General features: G+C 47.8%; 1 protein-coding gene across 3 annotated transcripts in view; it reads right to left on the bottom strand.

Annotated features, from left to right (window-relative positions):
* The window catches only part of PFKP (phosphofructokinase, platelet), an 882344-nt gene that overhangs the window by 382657 nt on the left and 474700 nt on the right, over positions 1-24987 (bottom strand). For all 3 annotated transcript variants that reach the window (XM_069648018.1, XM_069648019.1, XM_069648020.1), the window contains exon 14: positions 1307-1377. In XM_069648018.1, the coding sequence (XP_069504119.1) occupies positions 1307-1377 (71 nt within the window). The remainder of the gene's footprint in view (positions 1-1306; positions 1378-24987) is intronic.

The following is a 24987-nucleotide window of genomic DNA, read 5'->3' as shown; positions in this document are numbered from 1 at the left end:
AAAAACCCCGGCCATTTTGACAAAATGGGCACCCATGGGTGCTTTACTGCAGCTGCAATTGCAGCCCGCGGTAGAAACACACAATGGTAGGAAAAATTGAACCACTGCCACCAACCATTAATTGTAGAAAGGTAACATAAACAATGTTACATGAGCGACTAGACAAATGGGATACTAAGTAACCCCTCCAGCACCTTATTGTAAGATAGTGTGTGCTGTGTCTAGAAAGTTACAATGTAAGTAAAGTCAATATCACTTCACTGTTCTTGGAAACAGTAGTTATCCAAGAGAAGGTATTTAAATCTTGGGGAAGTCTAAGAGACTTCCCTCTGTCATTGCATTGAAGGTGCTGTGTGACACAATGCAAAGATGATGACTACGGAGTTTGTCAGACTCCAAAGTCAAAAAGAAACACAGAGCCCAAATCACATTAAAATAAATACATGAGAGAGTGGGAAAAACGTTTCACTCTCTCCAGGGTAGAAATTAAAAATCCTAAAGTCCTAAAGTCCAGCAAAAAATGCTGGGGGTCTCTAAGGTAGAAGGGAATTAGCACATTTCTAAGAATTCTCCCTAACACTCGCAATAAGCAATAAATACACAAAGAAAATATATGGCAATGCAACATAACATAAACAACATTTGCAAGTTCTGAATAACCTTCTGATGTCCTGGGTGCATTCCCTTCCCCAGGATTCAAGGTCAACTCTGCTAAATGTGCAACCAATGAAAGAAATGTCTCAAATCAGTTCTTGATGTTTCAAAGTCAAATTAAGAATTGTTAACCAAAGTTCCAATGATGGCAAGTCCCTTCTCCTTGGCGAAATATCCACTTTCCATTTCCACCAAACGGTACCAGTGGTAATCCCAACCACGATGATTTGTCACATCCTCTTCAAGACTTGCCAGAGTTCAAAAGAAATGCAATATCCACAACTGTCTCTGCCCTCAAGCCTCTGACATATAATATAACTGGTGTAATGTGATTTTACCAGCAATTTCTAGCATCAATAGCTTTTTAAATGAATGCACATATTTCCAAAAATAAAATCAGATAAGGGTTTTCCTTTATTTCTTCCCTAATTCGAATATGAACTACAATACAAAATCCTTGACTTTGAGACATATGCTTTTAGTGCAAATTGGTGCTGGTTATGTTGCATGATAGTATAACAGGTAGATGGCCTTCACATTCTCCTGAATATGTTCATGGACGCCAATCTCTTTGCTGTGTTTATACTTCATGTATAAAAAATACTGTTGAACAACATTGCAAATGAATTTCTGTGCAATAGCCAGTCCTTACCTTTTTGTACCCAGTATAGATCCACCTTGGCCTGTCCATCCTCCGACACCGCCCCATTTAATCTCTTTAATCTACAAATTCAAACAAACTGTCAGAAAACAATATACAGGAATGCATCACAGTTTGGTCACTGGCTTGTTGCAAAAGTTACTATTTGAAGCATTCAAAATGGGGCCTGGAATCGAATAGAATACATCATTTACATCGCTGGCTATGCCCAAAAAGGGAAGAATTGCTCTTGCTATACATGAGCGTTTCAATCAGGGCCTGTGAAATTCATGCATTGTGATTGCCACTGAACCTAGCCTGAGACATGGGAGACGAGAGACAATGAAAACAGACTCAGGGTCTTCCCCATCTCCATGCACAACCATTATTGAATTTGCTAGCCACTGATGTGGCATGATGTCTAGCTGTATATTATGTGGATGGCATAAATCTATCAATACACAGTAAAGGCATTTGCACAGGTAGACACACATTTGTGAAAGGTGAAACACTTACTAACGCAGTCACGTGATGTGTTTGTGAATCTGGCCCATGGTTAAAAAATTACATTTTACTTCATTGATAAAATGGTAGCAGTCCATATTAATAGATAAAAGCAGGACTATTAAACAAAACAAAATAAAAAAAAGACTGTCCTGCAAACTGTTTCAAAATCTCAAATATTTATGTCAAAATAACAGTTTTAATATTAAAGATAATAATAATGCAATTAAAAAGCACATGACATGCTAAAGTATTCCAATTCAACCGTGTGTGGAAGCTTAGATGTTCTTTCCATTGCAGTTTCAGTATTCACTTTTGGAAAAACAATAGGTTTTGAGCTCTGCCTTAAGCTGATCAACTGTGTGTCTGTGTTGTGCAGCCGCTGCACTATACTTAGGCTTTGATGTGGAGGTAGACGGGTGCTAACACAGAACAAGTAATTGCAAATTAACATCAACAAAGCAACAGTGCTGCTCATTGTCGGTATGGAAGCGAAGCAGCCCATTGTCGGTATGGCAGCAAAGCAGCCCTTTTAAATGCATATGCGGGTCCTGTGGTGTCCATAAAGATTGTGGCACAGAGATAAGAGTAAAGGTAAAAATGCACAGAAGACACTAAGGGCCTGGTTTACAGCGCGTTTTCCAATGGGGTTGCGCCATTACAAAACGTTTCTGGGAACCAGGCCCTAAAGGAAGTAGGTCTATAACAGGGACACTGCCTTTGCGGTTGCATACTATTTGCACCACTTTGCCTGTATGTAAACTGTGCCTGTAAGCAGTTAAAAAACACGGTGCATTTACTTTGGTTGCAATTAAAAGCCTTGCTATGTATTCACTTCTTAACCAGTCTCTGGCTGAATCAGTTAATGCTGGTGGCTGAAAGGGGGGGGGGTTTCAAGGTCATCCAGGGATGGGTTAAGTGAAAGCTTAAAATAGTTGTTTATAAATTGAATGTTTTCCATATTGAATTGCCCATTGTGACGTTTCAGGGCCCTATTTACGAAATATTTAGCGTGACGCAAAGACACTTTGCGCAATAAAAGTACACTTTGTGGCGTGCTACAAACTAATTTCCGATTCATGAATCGGACTTTGCGCTGGTGCTTCCTACTTTACATTGTGCTGGAGCGCTTTGTGCGACACAGAGAACAAAGCTTGGAAATTGCCAGTGCAAAGAAGTAAATAGGGGGCGTAACATGCAAAATAACCACTCCATCTAGGAAATGAGGAAGAACATGGGCGTGGGTAGAGACGCCGGATGCAAACAACAAACACGCCCTATCAAGCACTAAGGAAACCCTATTCACAGATGCTATCCCGCAATTCCCTGGAGTCCAAAAGAGAACGCACATCTTGCGATTTTACCGTTACCTGATACACGTCACAAGTTACAAAGCGCAATGAAAGCTCAAGTATAACAGAGCAATGTATCCCTATTCAACATAGGACTCCCACAATACCGGACCCTGCTTTACTAGCACCGATCCTACTACATCGGAGGACGAGGAGGGCCAGAATCTTCCATCTACGAACTACATTATTTGGGATGCCAGATGAGGAGGTGTATGGAAGATACTGATTCCCTTGCCAATGTCATCCGAGAACTGGTCAGGGAGTGGGAAAATTACCTGGCATCACCCCATCATGTGTTTGCAGGCACTGACACCCCTGGTGAAAGTACTATCAGCCTTACACTTCCTGGCAACTGGATCATTCCAGCACACCACAGCCATTGTAAGGGATATATCACAGCTCACACAATCCAGGTGCCTCCACCAGGTAATGTGCTGCATCCCAGCATGTGTGAATAGGCACATATACATGCCATGCACACGGCAGGCAAGAGAGTGTGCTGGTAATTCTACACAATTGCACACGTTCCACCGGTCCTGGGAGCCAGCGATTGCACACATGTAGCGCTCCTGCACCCCGAGAGAGAGAGCACATCTTTCGCAACAGGACATATTGGCATTCCATTAATACGCAGGCGATCTGTGATGCCAAGGGACATATCATGTATCTCAATGCAAATTACCTGGGATGCACGCATGACAGCTACATCTTCCGCCATTTCCCCATATACCAAGCCCTTGCATCGGAAACCTTTGGAAACACCTGGCTGGTGGGTATCAACTATCATACACATAAAGGCCGTCACGTGACACACAGAAAAATAAGCAATGACAACCAATGTAAACAACCATTTCCCCCTTTGCAGGATATAGTGCCTACCTGCTCTCACCTGTCCTGTTGACACCCATCAGGAATCTAGCCACCCCAGGTGAGGCACGCTACAACATATGTAAGAGAGGCATGGTATCACAAGTATGACACTGACACAAAAGATACGATTTCAAAACCTTTATTAGTTTTGTGGGGTTTGTAAAAACTCCTACTTGGCCCTATAGCTATGATGGCAGTAGTCTCTACCATCAAGTCCTAGTCAGTCTTTGTCAAATCAAAATGGGCTATACTAACAAAACCTAATGCCTGCCCTATCTCTTATACAAAAAGTGTGTAAAGGGGAATATGCATGCAAAGGAAAATCAGTGTTATAATATAAAGGATCAAGATGGCTGAATCAGCTCTCCTCCCCACGTTGAATAGCACGGAGTAAGGAGGCCCCCATAGACACTCTGGCTCAGGTTCTCAAAACAAAGGCACTTCAAAAAGTGTACTGAGGCCCGCCTGGCCTCCCACAATAAAGTCACTCATTCTAGCGTTCCAAAAGTTCTTTTCACAGTTCTACAAAAAGTTCACGCAGGTCTCCCTCTGTCGGGCCGGACCTCTCAAAGCTTTAACAGTTCACATAGGTCTCCCACAGCCGGGCTCGGTCCTCGCAGTCAACAGCGCTTGCAGGGATTCCCTTCCCAAGCTTAATTCTAATTCGTTAGGGGTTCCCTTCCCCTAACTTATCACACTTCCAGTCTCCCGCAGTCAGGCTCAGACCTTTTACCGATGTCGAAGACTTTCGAATGTGCAAAGCTTTTACTATGGACCGCCGCAGAGCCATTTCGACTTTCTCTTCAGCTCACACTCTTGTGTTATTTGCCCCAGTATCTCTTGGTTTTGGTAGTTCAGTACCATAAGCACAAACGTTCAAAGAAATCTTCCTCTTCAAGCATTCACCTTTCACTTCCCCTTTTGCTGGGCTTAATCTTGAACATTATGCATTTTAGAGTTTGTTCACTTTGCCCCTTTATAACAAAACATTACACATTTTGCAGAGACTTTTGAGTGGGCTACTTACTTTCGCCAGACAACTCTGCTACTCTGTATCACTGGCTTCACAGTTATCAGCCTCTTAAAAGTTCATCACTGGTTAGCTTTCTCAAACCTTCACTTGTGAGACACTGTTGCGGCTTCAATCTTTCCTTTCTTGCCTCTGTGGCTTTGATTCACCTGTCAAGGTTAATACCACATGCTTGGCCTCGCCTCCCCAACTCTGTCGTTCACCCGGGAGGGTCGCTGGCGTCCTTGAAACACAATGCAGGCTTCCTCTTGTCTGCGATTTGGCTTCCTCTGCGTCTCCTTGGCTTCCTCTGTGTCTCCTTCACGGCTTCCCGGAGGCTACAACCACCTGCAGGGAACTTCAGGGTTTCTCTACCCTTTGCTCTAGTTCCTCAATCGGTCATCCTGCTCCAGTAGGTTTGCCTTCGCCCCGGAAGTTCTGCTCTTTCTCGTGTTCAACCTTGCTCAGAGTGTGTCTCTATGTTCTGCCTTTCATTCATGTGGGGAGAGCAAATAGTTATCAGATGTATGTAATTAAGGTGAAGTGCCTAACTTCGCCTGACCCGATTAGCGGGACATGTCCAATGTAATGCTTTGGTGTGGGTCTGTCTTTCCCCAGAGCGCATTGTCCGTGTGAAAGTGTTTGTGTAGTGAAAGGGGGCGGGGGGTTGAAGTCTCAAGATATCCCACCTAGTAGGATGGGTTAAAGGTGTTAAAGGGGGGAGGATACTGCATCTTGCCAGCGGGTGTCCCAACCCCACTCCCGAGGACCCCTCACCCAGGTGATCCACCCCCAGGAACTGGATCCAAAAGCGATGGCCGTGTCCTGGCCACATGGATGACTAGTCCCCAGCGTCTAGCAAGTGAGACACCCTCTGGTTTCGCACACATAGCCACTAGGGGCATAGTGGAGCACACATTCGGGGTGCTCAAGTCACGCTTCTGCTCCCTTGACCACTCAGGCGACGTATTGCTTTATGCACCCCCTTTAGTATGCAAGATCATCCTGGTATGTTGTGTCTTGCACAACATTGCCACATGTCTTGGCATAGCAGTAGTGCTTTAGGAGGGACACCACCCTCATCCACAGGCACACCCCATTCCCTTAGTAGGCCAAAGGCATAGTGACAGAACACACGCAATCAGGTTATACAACATTTTTTCACCTGAAATGCAACTCCTGTGAAGCACACACAGCGAAGCCACATTCCTGATGCCCTTCAATGATGCAATAGGGCCAATTCAGTTTGCCCATAACACCATGAGAAGGTGCATCTGTGAGAGGCAAACTGTGTGTGCTCCATAACACGAAAATTACAATGGCCCTCCATCCATATTCAACACATCAAGTGCACAAACCACCAACATAGTCATAGCAAGTGGGAATAACAGTATCCTTGTCACAGGCACAAAATCATAAACAGAATGAAGACATCCCAGGCACAATGCCACCATAACATGTGCTCCCCTGAGTGGCATGTAACAACTGCAACAAAGGCCTCACCCGACTGCCATCTTCATCAGGGGTTGCAAAATCTCCTCATCCGCTCGCATAGACATGTAGTGCGTGAAAGAAAAAAAAAACAGGACTACCTTGAGGCGTCCCACCAGGAACAAGGAAACTTGATAGCTATGGTCTACCCTGTAGCACCCAAGGGCAGGGTGGCACCTCGCCCTTGGGTACCTCCGGGGCCCTGCCCTTTACACCTTAGAGTTTTTCTCTCCAGTGCGGGCAGTGGGACCCCACGAGGTCTGTCGCTGAGTTAGGTGGCCGTGCCCTGCATCGGAGGCTGTTGCACAATGGCTAGGGCAGCACACCTGGATGCATGGGGTCATGCCCTCTGGAGAGAGCCGGGGGCCCTCGACTGCCTGCCCAAGCTCCAGTAGCAAGTCCCTTGTACTACTAGACCCTAGGTCCCACCTGTGCCTTCAGCTGCTGGGCTTGCTTAGCCTCTCCCTCCTTGGCCAGGCCTGTTAGTCCCCACCTGCTCTGGGTCCCTAGTCTCAATTCAGGGGAGCCCACCCAGCTCCCGCGACACACGTCCATCCTACAGGGAGACACTTCCGATCCACTATTATGGAGCCCAGCCACAGACAAATGTAGGTGACAGCTGGGCCAGCCAGTTTGGCCCAGCCAGAGGGACGGTCCTCCCTGACCACGTGGCTGTGTGGCCATGAGATTGTGCAAGCCTTAAGGCCACTGTCCAGCATATGAGGCTTAAGCAGCCACCTATTCGCCCTGGGGATAGGGCTCAAGCTGCCACCTCTGTGCCTTGGGTCAGTGGCTTATGCCGCCATCCTCAACCAGGGCCCAACCTCTTTTCCCTGTCTCTCCTGGGCTGGTTCCTGCCACTCTGCCTTCAGATGGACCAAGGCCATCTGGTCTGCTAAGCTGACTGGAAAAGGAGCAGAGTGCTCCCCGCACAGCACACATCCCGGCAAATGCACCCAAGGTGGGTGGGAGTTTCCTGTGCACCCTGTGATGCAGCAGGAGGAGGAAGGATGGAGACCCCGGAGGCACTGGCATTGAAGAAACCTTGGCTCAGAGGATGACTTCCAATAGAGATCACAGTGAGGTTGCAGCTCTGCTACTTATGAAACCCTGACCCAGAATTACGTCATCTACAAATGATTTTGCACCACATTCCCTGCGAACATGTGGTGCATTACACACGAGAGAGGTTGCCCCTTTCTGCCCACACTCAGTCCCACAGATATGATATGATATGATGTGGCATTTATAACGTGCCTGTAGGCAAGGAGGGGGAAACAAGGGATGACAAAATAATGATCTTACTAGGTGTCATGGCCATTGTACAAGGGTCCAGGCCTTCCTCACCCCCAGGGTCCAAATGGACCCAGTCCTGGCGCCTCTGGTGCCAGGCTCATGGAAAAGTGTGCTTTGCACACTCTGTACCTAAGGCACCTGCATCAGGGCCGGGCGTGGCCATAGACAATCATTGGAGGGCACGTGCAAGAACGTTGGGTATGGCAAGGTGGAGCCACAAGGTGGGGCCAAAGGGAGGGGCCAGAGCCAGCCTATTTAAGGCCAACCCACCCTTATGCCTCCGCTTCGCGTTATACTGCTTTCTGCAGCGTAACGCTTGCCGCTGGCCTTACCTGTTCTTCATCTCGTTGTGCACCTACTTCATTCCAGCTACTCCATCGCTGAAGACCACCTTACCTGAATCCAGCTGCTCCATCGCGGAAGGCGTATCTTACCAGATTCCAGCTACTCCATCGCTGAAGACACACCTTGCCTGATTCCAGCTACTCCATCGCTGAAGGCGCATCTTACCTGAATCCAGCTATTCCATCGCGGAAGGCGCATCTTACCTGATTCCAGCCTCTCCATCGCTGACGGCACACCTTAGCTGATTCCAGCCGCTCCATCGCTGTGCGCGCATCTTACCTGTCTCCCATCACTATCGGAGTCGGAGCCTTTCCTCACCTGATCCGGGGCGTCCAGCTACGCGGGAGCTCCACTTCTTCTCTTCATCTTCGCTGTACCTTCAGCCTGCAGCTGCAGAGCGGCCTCCGAGCATCCAGGCTCCGCTCAACGCCACCAGACTTCTCCTGCAAGGGAAAAAGAACAACAGTTTAGAAGTCACATAAATAACTAACGCTTGGCCGCGCCATACCTGAGTCTAGAGTCCTATTTTAAAGGTCAACTTACCAGCTAATTCGAGGGCTCCATCATTCCCGGACTCGCTCCGCGACTCCGATCTGCCATCTTCACACCTATTGCTGAAAAGACATTGCAAGAATTATTATCTACAATCACGATAAAAGACATTATAATAAATGAACAATAATCATAACCAAAAGACTTACCTTCTAAGTGGTTGGTCGCAGCCGACTGGATCGCCACTTATACGGAGCACTGAAGCAACTAGGTCCACTCTATGCGCCCCTACTACAAGAAGCTGGACGGAGAGCTCAGCGTTACAAAACAACAGGTGAGCTTGCATGGGAATACGCTTGTGCACTTCGTTTTGGCACAAAAGGGTTGAGGGAATTCACGACACCACCACACCATTCCCATTGCCTCTCATCTTCTCTCAGGGTCAATACCAGCATCCAGAACAGTTGACTCCGCAGCAGCTGGGGGAGAGAGTCGATCCAGGGGAGCCAAGTCGACGGAGGGCTCCTACCCTGCCCCAACGCCCGTGCAGAGACCAGGTGAGCGGAACACTAGGCCATGTGCTATTCAGATCGTGCAAGGGCGCGGAAGAGGGAAGGGGAGAAGTACCAAGGGGGAGCGGAAGGGGGAAGTGCAGTTAACTCACAGGTGCAGCCAGCGGGTGGCTCATACGTGCAGAGAGAAGGGACTGTAGGGTTGCAAATACAGACCCTTAAGTGCTGGGGAGCCCGGAGGCAGTGCGAGGGCAACCGAACATGCAGGAGCCTGGGCCCGAGTTCTGAGAGTGACCAGATGATCAGTGCACAGAGCAGTCAGGTGCATCAGCAGGGGAGAGGAAGAGAGGAAGAGAGAAAGTAGAAACGAAAAGGAAGATCTTGAGTTGCTTCTGGAACCGAAGGTGGTTCTGGTCAAGTTTGAGAGAGGCAGGCAGGCTGTTCCAGAGGGAGGCCCCAGCCAAAGAGATAGATCTGCCCACAACTCTCTGCTTGGAGAAGCGTCTGACCCTCAGGGAGTTGGAGGTGGATGAGCGGAGAGCTCGAGAAGGAAGATGTTTTTGAAGAGGAAATTGGAGGTAGAGCGGTCCTAGGCCCCAGAAATCCTTGTGGACATTGCATAGGGTCTTGTAGTTGATCCGTGCAGCCACGGGGAGCCAGTGAAGAGATTTCAGAGCTGGAGAGATACGATGCCTGGGCTTGAGGCCAAGGACCAGTCTTGCAGTCCTGTTCTGGATAAGTTGTAAAGATAGAAGAATAGAGGCATGAAGGTTTAGAAAGAGGCTGTTGCAATAGTCCAGCCTAGAGAGGACCAGAGCTCCGGAGACAGTGTGCTTCTCGGGGAAAGTGAGAAAAGGAAGAATACTTCTGAGGAGGTGCAGCTGATAGTTTGACTTCTTAAAGACATCAGAGATGTGAGGAGGGAAGGCGAGGGTGGAGTCAAAGATGACACCAAGGTTTTTAGCCTCACAGGAAGGAGCAGGAAGAGGGCCCAGAGTGGGCGGCCGGAGAGAGAGAGGAAAGGAAGGAGCGGGTGTCAAATGAGGAGGATCTCAGTCTTACTAGCATTAAGGCAGAAATCATTGGCGGCACACCATTCCTGAATTGCAGCCAGACATTCTGGTATGAGAGAAGAAGCAGAGGTGGCTGAGGGGAGCCTGAAGGAGAGCTGAGTGTCATCTGCATAACATTGAAAATTGGAGCAGAATGTAGTGATGTGGCGGGCAAGAGGTGCCAGATAGTGGTTGAAGAGCCAGGGACAGAGGTTAGACTTGTGGCGGAACACCTCAAGTCGAGAGATATAAGAGAGGAAAGACCCCAGTTGGACCTGAGAGGGTCGGTGGGGGAGAAAAGAGGTCAACCAGGCCAGGGCCTGATCAGTAATTCCAGGCTTGTCCCGGAGATGATTGAGCAGGATGGCATGGTTGCCGTGTCAAAAGCAGAGGATAGATCAAGGAGAATGAGGACAGAAGGGAGATTAGAGTCAAGGTTGGAGAGCAAGTCTTCACAGGTGTTCAGGAGAGCAGTTCCGTGCTTCTGGCAGCTCTGAAGCCAGACTGGTGTTCATGGAGGCAACCAACAGATTCAGTTTGTATATTAAGCTGGGAGATGGCCAGCTTTTCCAAGAGTTTGCCCAGGAAAGGAGTGTCTCCCCATTGGCTCCTCAGCCAAGCACATATACCAAATGTCTGAACATGTGGTTCTTCTCGTACTGAGCAGAAGTACTATTGCAGCAACACATCATCAGTAGGGTAAAACAAATCTGTCACACAACGGTCTAAACCCAGCTCACGTTACCCATTAGTGGATGAACAATCCAACGTTTGATGAATAATGCTTCAGCATGATAGGACGAGCAGACATGAAAGGATCAAAATGCGACGTCGCTATGAATGCTTGAGACAAGACAGTTATACCAGTGGTCATTTTCAGACACTTCCTGCTGGAAACACAAAAAGTCACAAGGATTGTTAGGCCCCACTTACAACGTCTGTCTCCATAAAGAAAATCGAGCTTCTGCAAGCTTTGCCCTTCGGCACCGTTGGAGGTTTATGTCCTCCTTGAGCTTGCCTTAGGACACCTGCGTTATTGTAGGACAGGTGTACTGCCCCAGTCAAGCTCCCCACCCGCCAATGTCCCCAGAGCTGGTTGCGCTGGCCTGGAGCCGGGTGCTTGGAGCCAGAAATGACAGGCCGATGGGGCTTGGCCTCCCCCGCCTCACTGGGTAATGTGAGATAGCCATGGTATCAAGAGAAATGACACAGACAACAAAAATATATTTTCAACAACTTTATTAATGATCAGGATAGTGCAACACCTAACTAACCCTATGCTATGGCAGGATTTCCCTGTCTTTAAGGAAAGTCTATGTCAGGAAGTCCAAAAGTAAAAGTCTGTCTGTGTAAAAACCTATGTTGTCCTCAAAACTACAACAAAACTAGTAGGCGAATGCTCTCAACCAAAAATCAGTGTTCCAAAGCAAATGTTCAAAGGATGTCAATTCAAGTTCCCATGAAGTTCTCTGGTTCAGGTTCAACACAGTTCCAATGTAACCTCCTCTCAGCAAGAACTGAAAAAGCTCTTAAGTTACCTTCTGGAGATTCGCAGGTATCCCCTAGTTCAAACACAACAAAACACCCATACACAACACTGTGGTCTTGGGACTCCCTTCCCCAAGATAAATGTTCCAGCAGTTAACTTGCTACCAAACATTTACAGGTGCCTAAGTTCCTGAAAACAACTATAGGGTCTGCCTGACACCTCCTTGTTATATCTTTAGAGGCTTCTGGTCTAGGCGCAGTTGTCGGACTGTACGGTCCACCCATTACAGGTCACGCAACCATATCTGTCCCTTAGCTGATATTCAATAGTTCATAAATATGCAAGCGCTTGAAGTCTGTCACTTTACTCTTGAAGTGTCTCTTTGGTAATAAATAGTGTTATACAGTTCCTGTTGTGTGGGCTCAGCAGCCCCTTTCGTGTCATTCATTTCAGCATTCAATAAGGGCAACTTAACTTGTTTCATTTCATTCAGTATTCAATAAAGACAACTTTGCCAGTTTTGTTCAAATCATCTTATTCAATATTCACAATTGCAAGCATTCAGCTTTCACCCATATTGGCCCTGCTGGTAGTTCTCAATCCTGAAGGTCCTTAGGCAACTCTATACCCCTCTTGGCACTTCTACACTTCACCTTCACCAAATGGGCATTTCCATGACCCACAATTCACTTTTCTAGGGTTTAGAAGGGGTCACTTTACACGCATTCCTCCATTTCCTTCTCCTGGTTTTATGTAAGCTGCTCTCACTGATTAGTTATTTTGCTCCCACTTCGCTAGCTCCCCTCGGCAGCTTCGTTTACTTTTGACTAAGCGAACTCGGGAGATTTATGCAGATGCATTGTTTCCTTAACAATCAGTCTTCGACAATGCTTTCATCTTGACTCGTTCGGTTTTGTCATTCAGGGGCTTTCAGGAACAAGCCGAAGGCACACAATCACTGGATACAGTGTATCGCAGAACTCATACGTGCACCAGGTTTCTCTCTCTCCAAGAAACTCACTGGTTGCAGCTCTTTGAGTCCTTATTCTTCAGTCTTCTCACAACTGAGGTCAGAGGCTTACCACCTGCCCCTCAGACAGCCCTCGGCTGGTGCTCCCAGCCAGGGTAACAAGCAGTTTCTGGCTGCTGTAAAGGGACTGCCACTTCACTCGACACCCTTCAGCTCCTTTGACCGGCTCCCTGGAGACACGGCTCCCTTGCCAAGTAATTCAAATTCGCCTTCCTTTGCAATCATCCAGCGTCTCAGTGCGCAGTTGTTCCTGGGACACTCATGGGTGGAGCTGGTCTTCCTCTCACCCCCCAGTCTGACTCTTTGCTGTCAGCAGCTCCACCTTTTATGCACCTCTGTTTGGCGAACAGGCGGCAGGTGTGTGTTCTGAGTTTGAATTGCCTGACCATAATTAAGCCAATCAGTGGGACGTGCCTGACCTTCATTCCTGTACTCATCCTGGTCCTTCTTCTTCATCCCAGTACTAGAGTGGTTTTTACAACAGGAAATCTGCACTACTCCTAGTTGCCTCTTCTCCTTCACAGTACTTTGTGGGACCTCAAGGGAAAAGACGGGACATGAGTGGAAATACCCCATGAAGGTTGAGGGAGACAAGGTTAGGTCAGTTTTGGAAAAGGGAGGATACCATAGCTCGCCCTCGGGCTTCCTACTCCCGCTCTTCAAGGACCTTCTACATAAGTAGTTCTCCCTCACAGATTCACCCCTGGGATTGGGATCCAGTGGGCTACCTACGGAAGGGATAATTTTGCCCTCCTTCTGGTTTAGAGGGCAATACCTTGTGAGGTGACCAACCTTCCTACAAGAATAGCATGGGTGGATTGAGGCAGATAATAGTTGTTTCTTTTTGGTTTTTTGGGGAGGTGTTACTCTCTTGGAGTGGGTGTACATAATATTGGCACATGTTGGTTCCGTCTCGAGTTCTTTGGGGTTCTCTTGGACCTGGGACACATGGTATTTTTTTAGATTCTCTTTCTCTTATGGGATCCTTCTCCTCTAGGTCTACATGGAGGGATTCAGTAGACATTCCTATATCCTGGATATTCCTTACAGAAGTGATTTCCTCTTGTTTGAATCCCACCCTAGAGTGGTATCTGGGTCCTACGACAGGAGATATGGGACATAAAAGAGTCCCATCTTGTGCTTTTATCCTTGACTGAACAGGAGCATACGTCACAGAATCACAATCTTTAGAATCTTCGGTGAAGGCTGCGATATACATGTCTTCTCCTAGACCCATGTCTGTCTTACTGGGAGACACTTCTAGTTCCGGGAGGTTATTGACAGGTGTCTTTAAGGTGGACATATTTTTCCCTTCCGGATCTAAAACAATGTCTCTCAAAGAGGGTTCTAAATCTTCCCTTAAAGAGTCGGATTTGATATCAGTAGGAGACATAGACCCTGAAGATGGTGTCCCTGGATTTGGAGACTCACAAGGAGATCTCTATAGGGCTGAGGTCTCTTCATCCTCCTTTTCCTGTGCCTCCATTAGCTCCTCCTCTACGTTCTTGAGATAGGATTCCGTATTATGGTAGCAGTCCCCACAAAAATAACAGAGTTCAAAACAGGAGGATTATAAGCCATCTTGGGAGATAATAGAAAACCCAGATAGCGATTTTCTCCTTCCTTACATGTGGGAAGAAATAGTTCTGCGACGTTGTCATCCCCTACATCTCCCTTATTTTCCCCAGAGGCTGGTTCCCATGGTACCTCATTTTCTAGGCTTCCCAATTTTTCAACAACTTTATTAATGATCAGGATGGTATAACGCCTAACTAACCCTATGCTATGCCAGGATTTCCCCTCCTAAAGAAATCTAAGGAAAGTCTATGTCAGGAAGTACAAAAACAAAAGTCTGTCTGTGTCAAAACCTATGCTGTCCTCACAACTACTACAATACAACAGTTCAATAATTGTTATGTTACCCCCACACGAAATTGGGGTTCCTCCACCCACGGGGTGTCTATTTGTATCACAAAATAAGGGTGGACGATCCCAACACTTTGAAAAAGGAGCCCTAATGCTAAACTATGTATGTCCCTCATGAAGAACTCACCAGTCCCTTGCCCCAGCTTCCCCTGGGTGTCGCTGGTGGGCCGCATATCTAATAGGGATAGATAGAAGTGATATCCCTATTCCTAAACTACACTAAACAACATCTGAGTTAATATCAAGACTTTCTAGTGCTATGTCTTGATCCAAGGGGTCTTCATGGTATCCCTTGGTGTCACTTAAAATGGGGAGATCTGATCTCCTCTCAAAGTGCAGGAGAGGCTGGGGAAGGCAGCAACCCCTGCCTGCATGGCGAGACGAACCTGTAATCTGTCTAGCTTCCCCACTTGAGAGGCAGCCAAGACCATTGTGGTTTATAACAAATGGGTTTCAGGTGCTCAGCCCATGAATCCTGCCTGCCCACCCGCCGTCCTCTGTGGTAGCGTGACAGGGCTTCCCAAGGAGACAGAGGCAGGCCCCTCTGCCAACCAGCCCTCCTGGCTGATCTGCTCATCCCTCAACCGTGACCTCCTACTCCCCTTTTGGGGAAACAGAGAGGAGGGTTGGAGGTGACAAACGGGGGGTCAGGAGGGTCCGCTAGAGTCTTCGAACCCCAGCCCGGCTGCACAGGGCCGAGCTCCAGGCACCTGGACATGAGGGAAGTCCGCCTGTTGCACCGGACCTCGACGGCCGGCAGTCTAGTATGCTAGTCTGCCCCATGGCAAAGAGCGTGCCCAACATCCTTCAAAAACAGCCAGGTTTCCCTTGGCTCCCTGCTGCCCCCACTGGCCCGCTGGTGGTTTGGTGATGTGAGAGCCTGGCCGGCATGATAGGGCGGATCAGAGAGGAGGGGGGCCGCTCGGGACACCCTCTCCCGTGCATGCTAGGGGTGGTTAACCCAAGCCTGCTGAATGTCGCTGTCTGTCTTATGGGTCATGGACTCCTCTTGAAGAAGGGACCCTGCTCCCCGGTGCCTGTTCCCCCCCTATCGGGCTGCGTGTGTGTGCATGTCTGGGACACAACACAGTTCGGACCCGCAGCTCTCACTGCGGTTGCTCTGCCATTAATGATCCTTCTGCAAGTTCACCTACGGAAGCCTTGTTACGACTCATAGTTCCTCTAGATAGTCAGGGTTGATTGGCTTCTCAGTTATCTGCCAGGGCCGTTGCCAACCCCGACAGGGCCGATCCGAGGATCTCACTTAAACATCCAATCGGTAGTAACAATGGATGGTGTGTACAAAGTGCAGCGATTTAATCAACGAGAGCCAATGATCCACACTAACTGGGTACTCCTCGTTCATGGGAAATAATTGCAATCCCCAATCCCTCTCATGAACGAGGTTCAGCAGGTTAACCGCACTTTTCGGAGAAGGGTAGACACACGCTGATCCATTCAGTGTAGCGCACGTGTATCCCTGGTCCTCTTAGGGCATCACAGACCTGTTATTGCTTGATCTTGTGTGGCTGAATGCCACTTGTCCCTCTAAGAAGTGCTCTGTTATGCATTTGTACTCTTCTATACCTCTGTAAAGCGCTCTATTGTGTATCTGTATTGTTGTATACCTTTGTAAAGCCATACATACAATAATAATAATAATAATAATAATACGTTGAACGCCGACCACTGTGGTTTGCGTAACAAATTGGCATAGAAGAGTCTTGTTCGTTATCAGAATTAATCAGAAAAGTCACTACACCAACTAAGAACGGCCATGCACAAGCCCCCACTGAAACGAGAAAGAGCTATTAATCTGTCAATCCTTTCCGTGTCCGGGACGAGTGAGGTTTCCTGTGTTGTGTCAAATTAAGCCCCGGGCTCCACTCCTGGTGGTGCCCTTCTGTCAATTCCTTTCAGTTCCAGCTTTGCAACCATACTCCCCCTGGAACTCAAAGACTTTGGTTTTCCGGAAGCTGCTTGACAGGTCATGGGAATAACACAACTGGATCGCTTGTTGGTATCGTTTATGGTCCGAAGTACAAAGGTCCAAGAATATCACATCTAGCAGCACGATACAAATGCTTCCGACCATCCCTCATAATCATGGCCCCAGTTCTGAAAACAAACAAAATGGAACTGGAGTCCTATTCCATCATTCCATAACTGAAGTATCCAGGCGACCGGCCTGCTTTGTTTTCAAAGTGAACGCTTCAGACCCGTAGGACACTAAATCAAGAGCATCCAGGGGGTGCTGAGAGGCAGGTGCTAGTACAGGCATTAGGGCACCGACACCAGACAACCAGCTCAATCACAAGATCCAACTACAAGCTTTTAAGTGCAGCAACTTTAACATTTGCTAATTGGAGCTGGAGTTACTACAGCTGCTGACACCAGATTTGCCCGCCAACAAATCCTCCTTAAAGTATTCAAAGTGTACACATTCCAAATACAGGGCCTCAAAAGAATCCTGTATCATTAATTTCTGTCACTACCTCCCCGAATCGGGAGTGGGTAGTTTGCGCACCTGATGCCTTCCCTGGTTGTGGTAGCCGTTTCTCAGGAATTTAAACCTGATTACCCCTTACCTGTGATCACCATGGTAGGCAGAGGAAGTACCAACAGAAGTTGATAGGGCAGACATCAGAATGTATTGATGCTGTCACAGGGATGTTCAATCTGACCAAGTATAGCTAAAGTCACCAAAGCGGCCGTGCGAGGCCAGATTGGTCTTGGTCTGATAAATGCATGCATTCAGGGAGGTTATAGTGTGTTGGCATGCATTCGCCTTAGATTTTCCACAGTAATCCAAGTAACAGTGGAAGCCATCAAAGGAACCATCACTAATTCAATGAGCCATTTACAGTGTCACTGAACCAGCTGTGTGTACCTACACATGTATGGCTCAATCTTTGAGACAACCATATGCCACTGGCAGGATCAACCCGGTAGCCATACCTGCTGGATGGTGGCAGCGGGGGAGCCTTGTGCTCCCCCAGGGGCCAACCTTCACACCCTTGGGCTGTCTGCAGGACACAAGTATCAGAGCATGCCCCCCCCACCAACACTAGGGGTCGGGGGGTGGACAGGTGAACCACATGGGCACCAGCCGTGTTGGGGGTGGAGATGTAAGGGGAGAGGATGGGCCCAAGCACAATTTAAAGTGGGAGGGGGTTCTCCACATTCACCCATCAGTGGCAGTTGGCATCCTACGAAATGGTAGAAACTTGCTCAGAGGAAAAGGGGAGCCCTGGCAAAACTACCCACCGCAAGTTCCATGCAGGACTCCACATGCCAGTCCTTGTTGCAATCCATACTACATGCCTATGCGAGCAGGCAAGGAGGTTTCACAAGCCCTGCTCATGATGTCTTCCTCTGAGCCATTGCTGCTGGACCTGCACACCTTCCCACACCACAGCCATGTACATGCTCCTGAAATGGGGAAAATCAACATCTGCCCACCCACCCCTTCCACGTGCATATCTCTGATGACCCCAATATGTTTCCTGTCCAATCATGAAGATGCTCTCCAGGAATACCAGAAAGCAAACTAGCCAACCACTGGATACACAAATATGAATGAAAAGGTAAGGTAACACACCCCTCTCCCTCATCATTCATTGACCATATTAATGGGAACACATCGGCAACATGACACATGAGAAGGACATACTGGCATCTGACACCTGCACCTCACCAGGTAGACAATGCACACTAAACACATCCCCCACATGCATACATGTCAACTGAATCATCCACCTATGTTCGAAAGAGGCAGTCAGGTGTTTTGCATGCCCATGCAACATGGGCAGGGGTCAACCGAGAAACAAAAGTGGCCATGGAAATGTTACTCAGAGTGACCCCATTTTACACTTCAACTACAAGGTCAACCGATTTCCGATGTGAAAATGTGGAAAGACCACACAAACGAGACCCAGGGTGCAGAGGCCAACCGTGAATACCCAGAGTACCACAGTACCCAATAGGCCAGTCCACCCCTGATCATGGAGTGGCCACTGGACATGACACATGGTAGGAGACGTCATGCACGGCTGAAATGAAAGGAGGGCAAATGGAATGCCACACATGCTCCCACCAGAAGCATTTTCATAGGAACATCCTGTTACAATGCCGCTTCTGCAGTCTTCTTAGGCTTATTTATAAGTTCTTTATTACAAGTTACATAAGCTGACACACACACACACACACACACACACACACACACACACACACACACCCCTCCCCACACACACACCCCCTCCCCCTCCCCCCCTCCTCTACACCAGGCAACACTAAAATGAGAAAACCCTGAGGAGGATGAACAACCGACATTTCCACCATGACTGACACATACCCCTCCTTACTTGTCTCCACCAAGGTAGCAATACCCTTACAAGGGGAAACTCACTCCAGAGGGATACGCCAAGCATCTTTTAGAGTTAATGCAACTCATTAAAAATATCTGGAATGAAATCCCACACTTCGGACTTCATACTTTAATCACTTCACCCACAACCAACTCAGAGGCGCTACCTCCCTATTCCATTGTGGCATGCACCTCACTAACACTGCTGTGGCACTCAACCACAAGCACACAGAGTCGCTACCTCCCCTATACCGTTGTGGCACTCAGCCACAAGCACTCAGAGTCGCTACCTCCCTACTCCATTGTGGCACACTCCCACAAGCACTCGGAGGCGCTACCTCCCTATTCCATTGTGGCACTCACCAACAAGCACTCGGTGGCACTACCCCCCTATTCCATTGTGGCACTCACCCACAAGCACACGGAAGCGCTACCTCCCTACTCCATTGTGGCACACTCCCACAAGCACTCGGAGGCGCTACCTCCATACTCCATTGTGGCACACTCCCACAAGCACTCGGAGGCGCTACCTCCTGTAGAGGAGGTCCCAGACATGGCCTGCACCCCATCCCTTCATTTCGAGGTACCGGGAGCATACTCGCCAAAGTATGTGACGTATGAGGAGCAAATGAATCAACAGAGAGCTGCACTAGGACTCTGCCCAGTATACATCAGAAGATCCATACCTGTTGATGCGCCAGTAACCAGACAACCCTGGGCAGCACGGCACCCTATCAGACAGCCGTACCAGCCGCTGATACGAAACAAAGAGTACCTACAGACGGTCCATGAAGAGACTTAAGGAGCCCTAATGGAAGGCCAGTGGAAATGACACAAGGGCCTGAACAGACTTGTGTATGAACAAAAGTGGCTATCGAGACAAACACGCCAGTGTGAGTAACTACGAAAATAAATGTAATGGATACAGAGAAGAGACAATGCTTAAATGTAAGGAAACGTTGCTACGAGACAAGATGGAAGCAACAAACCATTTAAACGTGTGTAAATAGGCTTGGAACGCAAGAGGCTAAAGAAAACGATACTGCTTGCAAAGCTTAGTAGAAGATTAGAGCGGCAAGCGCCAACTATATATCTACCTCAATAAGACACATTAAACCAGTGCGACTCCATTTTGTAAAAGCAGAAATGTACCCAGGCTGCCAGAGGCCTGACAGGCCAAGTTCCGTAACCCAGCCAGAGGCAAGAGAAGGAGCGGAATCGAAACTTAACAAAGAGCGGCTCATGCCTAGGAAATCGAGGTCATCCAGAGGAAGGGAGGAGAGCGTCAGCTAACAAGACTCAAACTTCAGAGCATACCAGCCTGCCCCATGAAGGTCAAGATAAGGGAGGCCCATTCAGGTGGCGAGGCCGAAACAGAATTAAATACACTAAAAGCTGGAAACTGAAGCAGATTCATGGTGAACTAACACGTGACCAGCCAGGCGCGGATAGGTACCACCGCCTGATGTCATCGAGGACCCGAGGATGCCATAACTTTTCCTGATAAGAGGCTACAGTTTCGAGGCCATACCCAGCCAACCAATTGACAAATAGCCCTAAGATACTGATTGATGGAAGGGAGGCAGGGTGAAACGTGGGACACCAGGCACCTGGGTGTCCATTCTGCATGCTGCTAATTAAAATGGGGATGTATGTCTAGGGGTGTAACCTGCCCAATCACAATGGACCAAGTTATCTAGAGTCCTATATATCGTAGAACCAATGAGATGTCGTACTTGATGACGTCTATCATGTGTGATGTAGTGGGATGGGCGTAGATGCCCACCCGATAAGAATTATCCAATCCACATGCTCTATTATCATATACAGATATAGCACCTATACTTAAGTTACCTTTCCTAACCAATTATATTGCATGTCGAGTTTTTTAGAATTAGATGTCAATGATGACGAATATTGCCTATAAGAATTGCTTTTCAACTGAAGTTGGAGGAAATTGGAGCGAGACAGGTGATCGCAATGCTGCTGATTTCGATTTGTTTCTCTGCTTGATGTACTTGTCATTTAACTGACTTCCCTTTGCCAAACTATTGAGTCCTCATTATTGAGTCGTGTTGGAGTAAGTGAGTCCTGCACCCCCAGTCCTCACATGGCGCAGCTATCTTGCCTTACAAGTTCTAGAGGGTGAGCGCTGACCTATGGGCCTGTTGGTGAATTCCTCTCCTCTTGAACACTTGGTAGCGTGAGGATGGCTTCGGCCATTGATTATTGATTATATAATACTAAGACACCTTTAGACCGAAGGCACGAAGTAACTCAACTTTGGGCCTTCGGCAATATCACGAGTCCTTTCGCCATTCAGGCTGAGTAGACGGAGAAGCTTCCCGTGGACAATGATAGAGTAAAACTTCAAAAAACTGCAGTGGGTCTGAAGGAACCTGTCTTCCAAGCATAACCCTTCTCATTCCCACGGGCAGCCAATCAGATGAAAAACCCTGAAAAGGCTGGAAGTGGAAGGGGCGTTGATCCCGAAGTTCCAGAGAGGAAAAGATGCGAGCGGTGAGTGAAACGATAAACTCGTTACTTTGGCAAATGTCTTGAAGGCATTAGAGCAAGGGAAAGGTAACGGGGGTGGCGGAGAAAATTAAAATAGGCAGAAGTAGAGAAGACTGTATATATATATATATATATAGGGGGTAATGACTCAAGCATAAGAGATAAAGAGTGGATACCGGGGGAACACCGAGAGGAAAACAAAGGTACCAGGGGGACACCTGAGACAAAAACGAAGGATTACCAGGGGGGCAACTTAGATAAAAATGTAACGATTCACCTTGTTCCTGCGCTTTAATACAGCGGTCATAAGAAACGTGAACTCATAGCCCATATAACAGGGACAATTAGACTACAGTGACGTTTAAAGACGCATCAAAGGAGTTTGTTTAAACTCTATGACGGGGTATTGATTAGAAGGCAGGTATATGTATGACCAGCTGGTGTCCGTAGTCTGTCAAGTGTCTGTCATATGTGTTCTGTTGTACGTCAAATTTAAAACAATTGTATTATTGATTGTTTGAAATGTAAGTTGGCTTTACACGATTCTGTAACTAAGAGGGGATCGCCAAATTGATAGTTTCTGAGCAAATTGATAGTATAAAAGTTTGGCGGGAAAAGATTGGATTGGAGCTTGCGTATTTGGTGCTCGCTCATACTATTGGAAGGATAAAAACCTGTATTAATACTGTTGGTGACGAAATCAAAAATGGAGGAAGTTACTCCACTTGCACATTTGTGCAAGCAGTTACCCAAGCATGCACCAAAACTCAAGAAGTATAGCACAGAGTGGGTTAAGGGTACTGCCCACAAAATGTTTATGCCTTGGCCATAGAATGGGTCCCTTTCTAAAGCCGTTTTACAGCATATGACGACTTTCCTACATGCCACATATACCGGCAAGAGAAACGCCTCGCTGTTCTCGAACTTTGGATATTTGTTTGAGCAGACGAAGGAGGAAGAACCACCCGCAGACTGGATATTAAACGTATGTACGGAGGGAGGTGAGAGGCCTACCGCGCCACCGGCCCCGCCTGAGCCAGTCATTGAAGGAAGCAAGACCGAGGGGCTTTACCCGCTAAGAGAACTTAAGGCAACCACGGGGTATAGCAACCCCGCATATGAGTCGCCTACATACAGTAGTGACGACACTAAGGGAAGGGAACAGGAAAACAATATTGCCTCTGCGGTCTCGATGGACAAGGAGGGACGCGAAGATGAAGGAAAGGATCGGGCACAGAGTTGTGCACCTCCTGATAAGGAAAGAGAGGGAAATAAACAAAAGCGAAATGAAGGTAGAATTGATGAGAAAGCATTCGTGAAAGATGAATGGATGGGAGGTCAGATATTACTGAAGTTGGATGGAAAAGGAAGTGATGATATAAGGCCAAGAGGGAGGTCTGATGAGATGCAAAGGAGAAAGAGAGAAAGCGATGGAAGTAAGGGATGAAAGGACAAGAAGGAAGGATAGGCTAAAGCGAGAACAACTATATCGCGAAGAACAAGAGAAACAGCTCAATCGCAAACAAGAGGCAGCCTGCGACCAGTAGAGACAGACTAAGCAAAGGATGGAAGAAGGGCAAAGGGTACGTGAGAAGAGAGCGAAGAGACGAGAAGAGGTGGAAATTAGAAGGGCAAAGGAACGTAGAAACGAAAGGATGAGGGAAGTAGACAAGGCTAGAAAAGAAGCAAGGAAGCGCAGGAAGCAGATGAGGAAACAGAACGAAAGCGCAGATAGAGGGCACGGGATCTTGAATATCTGGAGCGGGAAGTTAAAAAACCCTATCCTGTTGTAGAATGGGAAGACATAGAAGAATTCTTTCCTGCGAGCGACACAGTGCAAAGTATAAGTGGGACAAATATTGGAGATGACTTCGACACCAGACGCATCGGGGAAACGATTGATAAAATATACAATGAGATGGGGCTAGAACATATATCCGATGGGGGAAGGGAAGATGAGCGCTTAGAAAGCACCCAGCTATATGACACTGAGGATGTCACCCGAAGTAGTGGGAGCAGGGGACTGTCCCTAGACAGGCTGGAGATCAGGCAGAACGAAGATGATGCAAGGAGTTGCGTAAACTGGGATCATTCAGAAACCGACTCCGGTGGGGAAACGGAGGACGAGGCAAATGAAGAAGGGAGGCAGCGTGAAAAGCGGCTCCCAAGGGGCCATGGGGTACGATGGTTCGATGCTAGCAAATCTGAGCCCAGGACATCGAAGCCTGCCATGGTGCATGGCCAACATGAGGGAACTCCCCACAGTCAGAGGGGGGAGCCAGCATCTACCTATGCAGATAGATTAAGGTCATTGCTGGGTAGACGGCAAGGCGGGAATGCTGCCCCAGCAGTAGACAGGAGAGCTATTGGAAGAGAAAAGGAAGATTGCGTATTCCAATTCCCGCTACTAGAAAAGAGGGGAGCAAGACCACATTATATTCCATGGCCACACATGGACCGAGAGAACCTAAAAAATAAGCTTCCAATGCTGACATCGGGAGCTGGGAAGTGGATACATGAGTTAGAGAAAATGACGGGGTGTCACTTTAGCTATAGGGGACATTAAGGGCCTCCTAATTGCCATACTTGGTGAAAGAGCAGATGATGTATGGAAACGGGCAGGCTACCCTAGTGTAACCATAACTAACACCTCCCATGACGGAGCACCATTTAATAACTGTAGAGCAGCAGTGTGGAAAGTGCTGCGAATGCTATATCCAGACACTTCTGATATGGGGGCTATAATGACTCGGAAAATGAAAGAGTCAGAGGATCCGTTGATTTATATCCAGAATTTTCAAGACGCGTGGGCGCTCGAAACGCATGAGTCTTGGACGAAATCTATCCTTGTATTCTACCATATATTATGTCATGGGTTGCCTGAGCCAGTGCAAAAACAGCTCAAGAAATTGGTAGGAATAGAAGCTAAACCATGGTCTGAAATACAGTTGACAATTGCACATTACTGTAGATTGTTGCAAGAAAAGAATAGGAAAAAGGAAGCAACCCGTGAGGGTGAGGAGGCAAAGCTGGTGCAAAAGAAACTCTCAAAGTATGCTCTCGAGGGAGCCATGCTGACAAGCCCAGCAGAACCACGCGCACAGCAGGCGACTAACCCAGCGCAGAATAATCAGGGTAGCGTGGGATTTCACCCAAGGTGAAGGGGTTTTGGAGGAAGAGGATGGCAGAGTAATCAGGGTGGGTTTCGAGGCAACCAGGGAGGTTTTCAGAATAATCAAAGTGGCTTTCAGAGCGCGCAGATGGGCAGTCCAGCTACGCCAGATGACCCGACCACCGCCACTGTGTTGGCTATGTGGAATGAAAGGACATGTGGCGTGCATGTGCAGAAGCCAATGCATGTGGTAAAATAGCCAAGGGATGGGGGCAGGCATGGTGAATCAGCCTGCTGTCCCGCAGCAGGGAGGCACACAAATTCACACAG

Source organism: Ambystoma mexicanum, chromosome 2q, assembly GCF_040938575.1.
Source record: "Ambystoma mexicanum isolate Mex_15411 chromosome 2q, UKY_AmexF1_1, whole genome shotgun sequence".
Lineage (NCBI taxonomy): Eukaryota > Metazoa > Chordata > Amphibia > Caudata > Ambystomatidae > Ambystoma > Ambystoma mexicanum.
This window is presented reverse-complemented; position numbering and strand designations above follow the sequence as displayed.